At 39.6% G+C, this 14588-nt stretch overlaps 1 protein-coding gene across 18 annotated transcripts in view; it reads right to left on the bottom strand.

Moving 5' to 3' along the window:
• EPB41L2 (erythrocyte membrane protein band 4.1 like 2) overlaps positions 1–14588 on the bottom strand; it is a 268070-nt gene that overhangs the window by 123446 nt on the left and 130036 nt on the right. For all 18 annotated transcript variants that reach the window (XM_029223494.1, XM_029223483.1, XM_029223501.1 and 15 more), the window contains 2 exons: positions 11262–11366; positions 67–109 (listed from right to left, as the gene is read on the bottom strand). In XM_029223494.1, coding sequence (XP_029079327.1) covers positions 67–109; positions 11262–11366 — 148 coding nt within the window. The remainder of the gene's footprint in view (positions 1–66; positions 110–11261; positions 11367–14588) is intronic.

Consider the following 14588-nt stretch of genomic DNA (forward strand, 5'->3'; position numbering starts at 1 on the left):
AAGATAGAAAAACACAGATGTAAAGATTAACTTGATAACTTCAAAGTATGACGATTTAATACTCACTTCGCAGCTGTCTCTTCATTTCTTTTGCGGGATCTAGCCAGTTCTGCAGGGGGTGAAAAAAAAGGTTAATTAACCCATAAGAAGTAGTCCAGAGTCCAAAATGGAATAGTTTACAGTTCACATACTTATTTAAGTGTAAACATTTTAACAAAGTCCTATGCAAACAGCTACTAGCATTCCACTGGGCTCAGTACTGATTTGTTTTTGAATGCGTGTTTGTGTGTGTGTTATAAATAAAATATTAAAACACTTTAAGGTGGGTCTCTTGGGCCTCATTTTCTTGGATGTGAAATCAAACATCTACCCAAATGACGAGACGTAATACATCTACGTCTAGTCTTTATCCTATAGTAGTACTGCCAGCAAACAGCCCCTGTGGACACTGAAATGAGAGCTCAGTCAAGGACAATCATTGGCTCTTATTCATGGATAAAATGTGAATTGGAAACTATTGGTTAAAAGTACACATACCCCCATCAAACACAATTATCTCAACTCCTAAAGCCAATTCCTCCTTAAACTTTGTTTCTGCCTGCAACTGTACAACGCCATGGAGAAGTACTGTCAGATTGCAGCCAGTATTTTCCTTCCTGGAAGATTTAAACATCCTTTTACAACTTCATTCCAAGTTGAAAGTCACAATCATAAGGAACTCCCTTTCACTTTTCCTTTATTTCCACCCTTTGAGGAAGTTAAAAAAGATTCTAGGAAACCACTACAATATCTTAAAGCAAAAAAGATCAAATTTGAACTACTAGGTTCAAACCCTCTAAGGACATTAAATATTTGTTTTTTAAAGCTACAGGCAAAAGATGTATCCAATAAAAAAATTTGCATATGTGTGTGTGTTTATGTATATGCTATATATATGTTTATTTTTTTATACTTCTACCTTATCCTCAAGTCATTATTAAAGTTCACTTTATCTTCACTAATAGAACAATTACATTTTTGAGATATATTAAACTGACTCAAATAATTGGCTTTAGAATAAGTTTCATTCATTCTAAAAGCATCCCAAATCATGTATTATAACATCTGTGTTTAAACAGAATTTTATTCAGATACATAAAGCAAACAATTAAGATGTTTACTGCTACATAGAAAATTATAACCTACTATCTTAGCAATATGTTGAATGGGTACAACAGAACATTAACTTACACACTATTAAGAAACAGTAACAACAGGATGCTTTGAAAGCAAAGCTGCACAGACCCCCACAGGTCTTACTATACCATTCAGGGCTTATACTGAGGGCAGCAAGGATCCAAGGTATGCATGGCTCTGTTCTAACACTGGTTATATTCAACCCTCTCAACAAAGAGTTACCAGAGCTTGGTCTAAGTTTCATAGCACTGGTGGCCCAGCTGCATGGCCCACTGATGTGAAGGGCCAATGGGACCCTCTCGCAGTACCTCCAGTGCTGTGTCAAGGAGCAGCTCTAATTCTCCCCCGAGAAGAGAGCCTGGCATTCAGCTTCCCGGCCCTGCAGCAGCTGTCCATGCAACAGCTGGCTCCCAAATGGCGGGCTATCATGAGGCACAAGAATGAGAAAAACACATCATTCAGCCTCTGGCCCAGACAGGGGAGTGGCTGGGGGAGAGGGAAGGAGAGTCAAAAGTGTTTTGGTATTTCGTCCAAGGATGTAACAACCACAGCAAGAAAAACTGAATCAGACACAACTCATGCCAAACTGAAAAGGAAAAAAATCCCTCAGAACATAAGCACAGAAGAAAGAAGAGAGGGGAGGGGAAACTACTGGTCTTATTAAAGGCCTAGACACACCCCTTCCAAATCCCCAGTTTCACTGTGTGACAATTGGTATAGGGGTCTCTCACAGAACAGCAAAAAAAAAAAAAAGACCTCTCTGTTCTCCGAGTAAGAGGGTGGAAGCAGCAGCATCTTCTGTAACCCCAGGAAGTAACCCTGTGTCCCAGCCACCCGGCACTGTCCATTCTCACATGAAGCACCAAAGCCTCGTACAAGTCACCTGACAGTTTCTGCACAGCATGCAGAGAGTCAATCTGGCTCTGCAGACCCAGGAGTATGAGTAATAAGTTTCTGTGCACCAGCCAACCAGATTCAGACTCGCTGTCATTCTCGGGCCACTTTCCACAACATTGCCAGGCACAATATTAAGAGCAAAGTGGCTTATTCTCTTTATTTCAGAGCCCATCCAAAAACTGAGCGGGCAGAGTTTACCTGATATGATCCAACAGCGGCAGCAGAGAGGACTTGTTGCATCCACCGACCTGGTTTGCCCTTTGGTACCCATCTGCTAACCACACACACTTCCACACTGTGAACTCCATTCCCACCCAGGAGTAAGGAGGTCTTTGCAAGGCCAGGATAGACCATTATTCCCTGCGTCCTTCACAGGACTTGGCAGTTCTAGGCAACCAGTGTAAGTACTAAATTAATACCTGTTGGCTGGTGGCCCACTGCTTGTCTCCTCCCTTCCCATGCTATGATCAATTTAAAAGACCACAGGTTATATTATTTGTCTTAGGTTTATTTTTATTTGAATAATTAGCTCCAATGAGCACTTAGATCATGAGTGGGATACAATTTTTTTGCCTAGGGTCATAAATTCCTAAGTAAAAAAACCAAAAATGCCTTAACATGACTTTTAAAAGAAATATCAGTCTATTATCTGCATTATCAATTATAAGTAAATAGTAGACATAAAACTTTTTAACAGATAAATAATAAAAATGAATTTCTTGGTTCTGACACTTGAGGAGTGCTGGGTGGATCAAGCAGACACAAAAAGATGGAAAAAGCCATCAGAGAATGACGTAAGTGCACACACTCACACACACCATGACAGCTTAGAGCGCACCATTCCCATTTTTTGAAGATTTGGCTGCCACATACATAGACTTTGGAATCAGAACTACATGGAGTCAAATTCTGGCTTTCCACTGACTCTGTGACCTTGGGCTCATTCCTTATCTTCTTTAAGCCTTGGTTTCCTCACCCTCAAGATGAAGATCATATCATCTACCCCATGGGGTTGTTCTCTTCAAACATTCATTCAAACGCTTCCTGAGGAGTAAGTACACATGCAATGGACTTTATCTAGTGCCTTTAATAGTAGATGTTTTTTGGTAATGATAAAATTAAACTGTTCTATCACCTTTCAGTATATATCCCTTCTTCACATAATTTTTTATTTCCAAAGGAGATATATTATATATATTAAGGAAGTTAATATTTATGTGACTACTTCTACCCACAAAAAGTTAATAAATCAGACTCTGGATTCAAAAAATACGCTCACTGTAGTCATGGGCCAGATGAGATTAAAAATCAGACCCCTTCTCCTTAGAGAATCCTATCACAGGCTTCCAACAAAAGTAAATTAAAATTAAAATGTGGTCCTAGAATGTCAGTGTTATTAAATCACCTTAGAACATGAAATCAAGAGTCTGTGAATCAGCTGGGGGGAAAAAAATGTCACCTCTTTATCTTCATTAACCTTTAGCTGAAATTTAGCATTACTATTAATTATGAATGTAGGGGGAAAAACAAAAACAACCTGGCTAGTATCAGCAGTGCCTTTAGCTTTGTCACTCATAGGAATCAAAACTATTTCCACAGCACACTAGAGTCGTTGCAGATCTTAAAGTATCATTTATACTAATCAATATTTTTGAAATCACAGTAGGGATTAGATACTGATGATGAATTTATCCCAATTTTTTAAATTAATATGTTGAGAATGTTATTCATTGGCTTCCTTTATAGGCCTGTTTTTTTATAAACATACATTTCAAACACTGTTCTGAGAAGCAGCCCACAGAATTCACTAGACTGTCAAAGGAATCTAGGCACAAAGAAAAAGTTAAAACCAAAAACCTGCCTTGGAAGGTTAGAGAAAAAAATTTTAACTAAGCAGCAAATAGCTATACACATTTTTTTTTCACACTTAAGTCTTTCTGTCAGTTAATTAGAGAAGCTCCTTAATTCTGCTCTCTTACCCACTGCAAACCTGAGAGCGGAACAGTCCTGGTTAACACCAAGTCTTCTGGCATTTCCCTATAATATTTTCAATACTGGTTCTCAGAAAGTGTTAAATAAAGGTGATTCTCAATTATCTTCCAACAACAGAAACATCTAGAAAAATATAAAAGTTTGATTATGAATCACTATATTTATATTCATAGGATGTTGGTGTTAGAAAAAACCTCAGAGACTATCGTCCAAATGTCCAGGCTGACTGCAAAGAGCCTCACTCCCACGTAAGAGGCTATGAGTACCAGAACACTCCCGCCACCCGTGAGGACCTGGAATTCCTCACCGCTAACAAGCTTCTGAGTGGTGACAACGCTGCTGGGCCCTGCACCACCATCTGAGTAGTAGAACCAGAGATTTTTTTGTGTGCAGAAATTCCTGTCTTTAATGGAAGTCAAATGTAGAGAGACATTTTTCAAGTCCTTTAACTGGCTTGTCAGGAAGACCTCCAGCCTTCACTGGTTAAATATTCTAATTGTTGACGGCCTCCTGCAGAAAGCCCAAGCAGGTGACTGCTTCCTCCCCATCACACTGAACAGCTGTATCAAATAATGTCAGGACCCACAGTCTTTACTCCACAGAAGTGCTAACCACTTTCACCTGGCAGACATGAGCGCTCAGGCCCATCCACAAGCAGCATCTCATCAGCAGTCTGAACGTGCAGCCAGCTGCCTGTCTTGGGCCACTGACCACACTAGATTTAGACAACAACTCAAGATACAGTCACAAAATCTATCTTTTAATTCCCTCCCTCCCAAAAATATCTATCTCACCTAATTCTCCTTCAGGGTAGATGCCAAGACCCCAGAGTTAGAAGTTTTTAAAATGCCTAGCCAGGCCTTCAAAATTGGTGCTTGTCAATTTTGCCAGGTGAGAGAAATTAAACTTAATCCAACACACACCCTATTACCAAATGTTAAAAGTAAAGAATAATTTTGTCTAAAATCTGCATTTTCCTTTAAGAATTTATAGCACTGGGGCTTCCCTGGTGGCGCAGTGGTTGAGAGTCGGCCTGCCGATGCAGGGGACGTGGGTTTGTGCCCCGGTCCGGGAGGATCCCGCGTGCCACGGAGCGGCTGGGCCCGTGAGCCGTGGCCGCTGAGCCTGCGCATCCGGAGCCTGTGCTCCGCAACGGAAGAGGCCACAACGGTGAGAGGCCCGCGTACCGCAAAAAAAAAAAAAAAAAAAAAGAATTTATAGCACTGAAGCAGATCCCCTTTATTATACCTCTGTCTAAATTAAGTCTAAGAACACTGCCATCACGTTGGTGTTAGCAGAAACCTTACAGGCCCTCTGTTACATTGAAACATTCACTATGCATCTGGGAGAACATGATTCCAACACCTGTCTGTGGTATTATAAGGTGTAACTGGATTGAATATAGAGTTTTATTAAAGAATAGTTTATATGTGACAAACAGTTTAATACGAGAGTTTTTAGTTCTAGTTTCTGGGGGAGGAAATGGTCTGGCCATCAGAGAAATGCGTTAATCAATTTTCATAAAGTTAGCTGTGGATATCAACTACACTTCAAACAAGCTCCCCTTTCAATATGACTTGAAGCAAAGTGACATTAAAATCCCTGGGCCAGATGCCAAACTCTGTTAACATCAAAAATTCAAGACAATATTTTCCCTTTAAAGATAGTCCAAAATCTTTAATGATGGTTCCATTTAGACAGGAATACAAGTACTATATGGACTGGGAATTCTGTGTATAAAATAATAACAGGTTGCTTGATTTCACATATTTCTAACGAAATTTTCCACAGTAAAGTTTACATGAGTTCTCTACAGACATTAAAAAGTTCTAACACTAATAATGATAGATTTTCATACTCAAGAGTAAAGTGGAAGGCTTCCAACCATGAGAGACACAGCACTACACTAAAATAAGATGAGATATTCCTTTCCATGGAAAATTTTCATACAAATAACCATGGCTTTACATTATAATATCTTGAAATGATCAGTGACTGAAAACGTCCATAAATACAGATAATATTCAGCATTTTAAAAAGCAGTTTAAATTCCTATTTCCTACAGTATCCTATTGTTGAAATTGCATGAGCTGAGTTGGTGCAATAGTAATAATTTTCTATGGAAAAAAAAGGACACGATACAAATCTATATTTGAAAAATAAGAGTTCTTTAGCCCAGACATCTTGAGGTCTGGATTTTGTCTACATAAGCAAGAAGGAATAAAACAAAATATATACAACACAAAAGTTACAAAGGCAAATCAGATTATATATGAATGATTAAATATATTGCCAATCACATGTGAGCACTGATTTCCTGAAAAGTGAGTATTTCAGAAAGGACACCCTGCTGTTTATTCTCCCACTGTTCTATAGTTAAAGCCTAGATAACAAAGTGTGTGCCTAATTTTCTGAGCATTTTCATCTCGAATTTTGTAAGAGAAACTACAGGGTAAAATAAGGAATTATGAGTTCCCTGTTCAGTATTAGCTTTTTTGTCAATGAGAACATTATGGAGAACCCCTCCAAACTTAACCTTATCTTAATAGTCTCTGCCCTAATGACCTTAGCCTCTCCTTGACCTCAGCCATCCCTTTTCATAGCTGAACACTCAGTCGTGTCACCACACAGAGTTCTCCACCTCATTAGATGTCATTGTTCCATTCTCAGATGCAATCATTTCCTCTCCTAAATCTTCTAGCCAGTTATTCTCGCTGTACCTGCCTGTCGACTTCTTTGGACTTTCATCCCTTGGTCTCAGCCATTTTCTCCCAGCCTATCAGCCCATTTCAGCTTCAGTTATGTTCCTGTGATCCTATGAATAATCAGCTTGATAACCTGTGCATCAGGATCTCCAGTTTTCTCAATCTTTTGCCCTCTTAACCATAACCACCGTGAACATAACCAACTCCCCTTTAATACCCCACTTCTCCACTGTTATACCCAGCGTGCGGAGAGCAATTAGAGAAGCACACAACAATGTATTCTGCTGCCATCACAGTTCTATGATCTCCAGTCTCAGCCGGACGGTCAACAGCAATCCACATCTCTCCTAAATCATTGGCTCGTCTACTTTCACTACCACAACCTCAACTACGGCTACTTTTGTGCTTTGGATGAGCAGACCTGCTCATATTCCCTCTCTCAGACCTTTTTAAAGGCAAGACTGGTTGTTTTACATCACTGCGTCAGCCTATCAGTGACTAATCATTTTCCTTAGGATAAAGGAGATCTCCCAAGCCTTGAAATATAGACATATAGCCTAGATAGCCCTGCATAATCTGACCCCTTATCACCACCCAGTCTCCCCCCATTAACCACAACAGATGTCTTTCCATTTAGCAAGCGGTCAGCTATTCCTGCCCAGGGCCCTGTGTGTGTGCTTCCCATGTCCCTTCGCCCAAAGCCCACTCACGCTTCAGATCTCTCTTTAAGCATCATTTCTCTCCTAAGAAGTCTTCCCTGTTAATAACCTGAATCTTTCCTGTAAAACAGTAATCAAAGTTTAGTACCTGTGTAATTCAGGATTTTTTACTCTGTCTTCTCAACTAGGACTAAGTGGGGACATCCATGAAGGCAGGGTCTGTGTCTTAATTATTTACTGCTAGAGTTGCAGAAATACACTGGTTTGCACACAGGTAGTATTTTTTTAAATTGTGGTAAAAAACACGTAACATAAAAATTTACCCTCTTAACCAATTGTTTGTGTACAGTTCAGTAGCGCTAACTATATCACATTGTTATGCAACAGATTCTAGAACTTCTTCATCTTGCAAAACAAACTCTACACCTACTGAACAACAACTTCCCATTTTCTCCTTCCCCCACTCCCAGGCAACCACAATTTTACTTTGTTTCCATGGGTTTGACTAGGGATACCTCATATAAGGGACTCATACAGCACTTGTCTTTTTGTGACTAACTTCACTCAATATAATATCCTCTAGGTTCATCCATGTTATAGGATGAACAAGATTTCCTTCTTTTGCGGGCCTCTCACTGTTGTGGCCTCTCCCGTTGCGGAGCACAGGCTCCGGACGCGCAGGCTCAGCGGCCATGGCTCACGGGCCCAGCCACTCCGCGGCATGTGGGATCTTCCCGGACCGGAGCACGAACCCGTGTCCCCTGCATCAGCAGGCAGACTCTCAACCACTGCGCCACCAGGGAAGCCCAAGATTTCCTTCTTTAAGGCTCAATAACATTCCATTCACCACACCTTGTATATGCCCCATTTCGTTTATCCAATTCATCCATCAAGAAACATTTGGGTTGCTTCTATCTCTTGGCTATTGTAATACTGCAATGAACACAGGTGTGCAAATGTCTATTCAAGATCCTGCTTTCAATTCTTTTGGATATATACCCAGAAGTAAGATTGCTAGATCAGTTGGTAATTCTATTTATAATTTTTTGAGTAACCTCTATACTGTTTTCCTAATAGCTGCACCATACTACCTTCCCATCACCGGCGCACAGGGATTCCAATTTTTTCACATCCTTAGCAACATTTGTTATTTTCTGGGGTTTTTGTTTTGTTCTTTTATAGTGGCCATCTTAATGGGTGTGAGATGGCACACAGGTGGTATTTTAAAAATATTTGATAATGTCTAGATATACAGATATTACACAGATAAAAAGGTAAGGCCTCTACCCTCAAGAAGTTCCTAGAACAATGGGGAGAAAGACTGATAAACAAATAAGGTTTGTGCTAAATGTCTACATGACTGAACTGTCAACTCAATCCTTGAGTTGGGGGCAGGAGGGATGGTGATGGAAAACAGTCAAGGAAAATCTCACAGACTAGGATACCTAAGTTGGATCTTAAGGAAGAGTAGACATTCAGATACCAAAAAAATGAGAAGGATATTCCAAATGTAAGGGATAGTATGTTCAAGCACGTATAGTATGGACTGGCAAAGCTCCCCTTAGGAGAGAAATTTGGAGTGTGTTCAATATGGACTGTATGTGAGAGGTTACTGAGAAATGGAGGTAAAGAAGTAGACACAAGTCACATGACCAGGATTGTAATTCACACTAAGAGGGTTAGACTGTATCCATTAAATGGTTTGAAGCCAGTGAGTGCCAAGATGGGATATGCCTTCTCGAGAGTTCAATCTAGCAGCAAGATGAAGAATGATCACAGAGGCCTGAGACTGGACAGTTAGACCAGTTAGGAGGCTAATAAAATAGTCAAAGCAAGAGATGACAGGAGCCTAAACCAAAGCAAGAACTGTGCACAAAGAGAACCAGAAGAGGGATGTTAGCAGGTAGAAAAGACAGAACTTGTATAAAAAGTAGAAGGAACCTCTCCTCACTCTTCAGGGAACAAATGAAGTTTAAGAGGAAGATGAGGCATTTGCTTTAAGACAACTGAGTGTAGTGTCCAGTAGGCAGTGAAGTATATGAGTCTGAGATTCAGGTGAAAGATACGTATTAGACACATAAGAGTCAGCAAAATAAAAAATAGTGAGTCCTTCTATCTAAGCACCACTCTTTCTCACGCAAATCTACTGTTCCAGAAATACCGTATGTCTTAATATAGCATATCCTATTTCTACTAACAGAACATGTTATTCTACATATTCTACAACATGTTAGATGGTCTCCCTTTTTTAAAAAGATTAAATGCTCCTGTGAATGTACCAAAATGTAATCGCAGAAAAAGTGGGTAATGACAGCCAAATTTCCATCACTTCCTCTTTTGCAGCTCTGAGGGCCAAAAGAAGGGCACATGGTTGCAAACATTATCAAGACTACCTTGTAATTTAAAGTCTAAAAAGAGCACCCAGTTTATTTAGTCGAATGTCTACTATGTTATTACTTCTAAGAAAAGCGCTCTCAACAGAGCTCTGATGAGAACGCTCACACGCTATTCAGCAGGCCCGCATGCAATTTAATGGTCTTTAGTTTAACTGTAGAATTAAACCACCAATTAGGTATCAAAGGTTTCAAACTAAGTAAGTTGAGAAAATTTAATGTATATATAATTATCACTCTTAGTACCCTACATTTCATTACCAGGATGTATAAATACAAATAATGATGGCATGTGGGCAAATAAAATTTACAGCCTATATCCACCTACCAACTGACTGTGATGTGAATGTCAGGCGCTGGAGAGCGCACTGAGACCAAGTGCCCTGTGCACCCTCAGACAGAACGATCACAGTGCGTCTGCCCACAGCCACCATCCAACAGACTTAAAAGGGCTTCACTTTAGGGTGTAACCCTCCTTCCACCATGTGAGGACACCATGAGAAGGCCCTGTCCACGAGCCGGGAAGGGGGCCCTCGCCAGACACTGAATTGGCTGGCACCTTGATTTTGACCGTCCTAGGCTCCCCAGCTATGAGAAACACATGTCTGTTGTTTATAAGCCACTCAGTCTATGGTACTTTATCACAAAAGCCCAAACTGACTAAGACACAAGGCTAGAGGTTAAAGTCTGGTTAATTGCCAGAACTGGTAAATATTTCTCTCTTTTTAATATGTTTATGAAACAGAGAAGCCCTGAAGGTCCCTGGAATTAGCATCAAGCATTAGAGCCCTCTGATGATCCTGCTTAGTAGTAACTTGGGAAATTCCTGGAGCAGAAACAATCTCAACACACTCCCGGTGCCAGGCAGATCTCCACAGGGTCCTGGCTGGTCAAATCTACCACCTGAGTCAGGCGGGGCCCTGCCTTTCTTTGGGCCCCCAATAACCCACACCACAGGGCAAGGAACACCTTCACCCCACACAACCACTAATCTGTTCAGCAAGGCAAACACTCTCTCCAGACAAGTACAAATGGGTTTCCCTTGACATTTCTTCCAATATGCCTCCTTCCCTGCTTTTCAGACAAGCTTAAGTCCTAGCATACAGGGGAATTCAAGAGCTAAAAATTCAACATAAAAATTTTAAAACCGGTTCTTTCAGTTTCTAACAATTAACGTAGTACAAGATATTCCATTCTGTCTGCTTACGATATAAGTAGAAAAGCATACAAACACACAATAGCAAAAGGTTATACAGGAAAACACAAGTTTTCAATCTTTCCAAATTTCTCCCATGAACATAAAATATGTCATAGTAAAAAACATAAAATATGTCATAGTAAAAAACATAAAATAAGTTATTTGAAAGCTAAATCTTACACAGGTTACCCACAGTATTTTTCTAAGATGATATAAACAAACTTGAAATAACTTCACTTACTTTCTGCTCAGGGTTCTCCTGAAACACAAGTCCAAAGTAGTCCTTCTCCAAGAGATTGAGATGTTCACACACTCTGTCAAATAACACTTGTCCCTTAGCACGTTTCTGAAGAAAAAGAACAATATCTTTACTTTTCAAGCACTAATGAGTCTGTGAGTACTGTAAACCAAGGGCATCATATCTGATAACATTATTTAGCATAAATTAATATGAAATATTTATATTCCAATCCTCTTTTATAACAACACCGAAAAGTGATTCATAACCTTTTCACTTTAGACTCCCCCAACATACACATAAAGCATAAATTCTAAAACGGAAGCATGATCAGCCTCTATGCTTTACCGTTACTCCATGTCAATATTTCAAAAACTAAAAAAAGTAAAATGCTAAGAGTTCACTTATTCGTTTTCAAATAGTTCAAAAACATGTCCAAGCTGCCTCCCTCAGTTCCTCAAGATGGCTCATGTCACGTCTACAAGGTATACTCTCCCCAGGAAAATCATTTAGCTCCATTCCTCAATGTATCCTAACACGATTCATCCCATCAGCACTTAGGTTTGATTTTTTTTTTTTTTTGCGGTACGCGGGACTCTCACTGTTGTGGCCTCTCCCGTTGAGGAGCACAGGCTCCGGACACACAGGCTCAGCGGCCATGGCTCACGGGCCCAGCCGCTCTGCGGCATGTGGGATCTTCCCGGACCGGGGCACGAACCCGTGTCCCCTGCATCGGCAGGCGGACTCTCAACCACTGCGCCACCAGGGAAGCCCCTAGGTTTGATTTTTGTTCCAAGGTATTTGTAGAGTAGAAATTATGTTTTTCAATACAAGCTACACTCTTTCTCAAGAATGATTCACTCTTTAGAACAAATCTTAAAAATATAAGGGAAAGGGACTGAGACAGTAAATCAGCTGTCTCTAAGGATTTAACCTATTTTTGCCTTGCTTTGTTGTGTTTTATTTTTTTTTTAATTGAAGAAGCTGCTATCAACAGAGATACAAAAGCCTGTGACAGCCATAGAAGAAAAGCTCATTATTTAATCAACGGCAAAACATAAAGTGGTGACTCCAACTAAGATGCATGGCCCTGGGAACCCCCAACTGCAAAGTCAGGTTAGACACACGCCTCCCTGCCCTGCGTGGATATAAGCAACCCCTGGACTGAGAGTGAGAAAGGAACAAGCCAGCAGACTTGTTCATCTTCAAGATGAATGCCCTCACACTATCAAAATGTCTACTAGTTAGTTCATCCAGTGTGTGAAAATGAATGTTTCCCACACAAACATCTTTAAAAATGGAACAAGATATAAAAGACATTTCATTTTCAAATCAGGACAACTCTGATAAGGGGTTTCAAAAGATAAAGTCTTCACAGAAACTCAATTCAAGAGTGTGTTTCTCTCATCTTTTCTTCCTCCTCTTGTTGAACCACAGGTAAGAAATCCATGCCTGAAGAACCTGTGAGGGAGAATCTGCAACTTTTATTATCAAACATTTTATAGGAACATTTTTTATTAAAAGGTAGAATTACATTAAATAGTAGAGGGAAAAGGGAGAATGCCACACAGATTACATTATTTCAACATTTCAAGAAATGTGCTATCCACACCACTACAGATTCATGACTAAGTACATGTAAAACAGATATGTGTTTATGTGTCCACATATTTAAGTACATGCAAATAATACTGTAGTAAATAAGAGTACTGGGCTCTGGATTCCAAATACCAATGTTTTAAATACCTTTCCATTATTTATAATCTATGTGACCAGGGGCAAGACACTTAACTTCTATTTGCCTTAATTTGTACATCTGTGAAATGGGGATAACAGAATATACCACACAGGATGTGGTAAGTACTCAATGAGTTATAATACATAATGAGAGCTTAGAACAGGGTGTGGCACACAGTAAGGGTTTAACCAATATTGGCTCTTATTATTATAAGCTGGAGAGCTTTATAACGTGAAAAATGACTGACTTCACTTACCTGAAATTTTGTGTTGAACTTTTAAAATGAAAGGTTCTGAATTTCACTATCTGGTCTGCATGCAATGATTAATCTAAATAATTAAGAATGAGTTTGGAGGTATTTTAAATTAACTTTATGAGGAGAAGGTGACTCATATCATGGTTGTTACTTTCTTAAATGTGCAGTAAAATCCATTATCTCTTCTTCATAAGAGCCTGGAGTAGAATGTGAGGAGATTTGGTTGCAAACAACAGCAAATAATATTTCAAAGGTGATCAATAATCTACGATAGACTTCACTTTCTCTGACATTAATTTCAACATTGTTCACTCCTCAATCTCCAGTGAGTAGAATACCCAGCATAATAGGTGCTTGTTGAATCTACTAAAAATACATTACAGTGTACTCTGTGTGACATACTTATTTTAAATGAGGTGACATTTGCCTACTCAGCCTCATAGTGACTGACCATAGTTATAATTTCAGTGCCTACTTTGTAATTAGGAAGTGTCCTTATCTAAGATAACAAAGGGAGAAAACTATTACAGCTCTTGCCACATCTATCTATTTGTTCATCACACACTATGCATTTATAATGAGGTATAAATGAGTCACAGAAGATATTCTATCTACTATAAAGCAGAGATTATCTTCTTATTTAGAAAGACACTAAGAACTCAATGGAAGCTTATATAAGAAGTTGGCCTTTAATCAGATATAGTTTCCAAACAAACTTATTACTTCTAGGAAACCTCTGACTAAACGACAACTACTTTCAAATAAGCTAACTACTGAAATTGATTAGCCGTAGAAATCATGGAGAAACATGACAGCGTCGAAGGAGATTCATGCTATTTTATTTGGTTGTAATGCTATTTGAAATTAGGGTAAAAAGGATAGTCAAAACAACTTATGTCTATACATACATACCTCAGTTCAAAGAGAAAAACACATTCTGACATTGGCTTACAGTCGATTTTTATTAATAAATCATAGTTTCTCACTGGTTTCCATTTCAAAAATAGAAACATGCTCTCATGGACAGCATTCCCCTAAAAGATGAAAACGTCCGCAAAGCTCACCATCGCAATCTGGTGCTGGTACCACTAGGCAGCAGAGGGAGGACCTGTCCGCATGGGGCTGCAGTCAGACTCAGTCCCTCCCTCATTCGACGTTGTGTAAGCTGTTTACTATTACTGGACGAGTGTGACCATGGGCGAACCACTTAGTCTCCTTAACTGTAAGATGAGATTGCAGCTCTCTCACAGCTCACTGTGAGGGTCAAATTAACCCAGTAAGAGAGTGTATGTCAAAGTGCCACACCAAGGGCTTCGCTGGTGGAGCAGTGGTTGAG

The sequence above is a fragment of the Monodon monoceros genome, unplaced genomic scaffold, assembly GCF_005190385.1.
Source record: "Monodon monoceros isolate NGI ecotype Baffin Bay Population unplaced genomic scaffold, NGI_Narwhal_1 Super_Scaffold_15, whole genome shotgun sequence".
Taxonomy (NCBI): Eukaryota; Metazoa; Chordata; class Mammalia; order Artiodactyla; family Monodontidae; genus Monodon; species Monodon monoceros.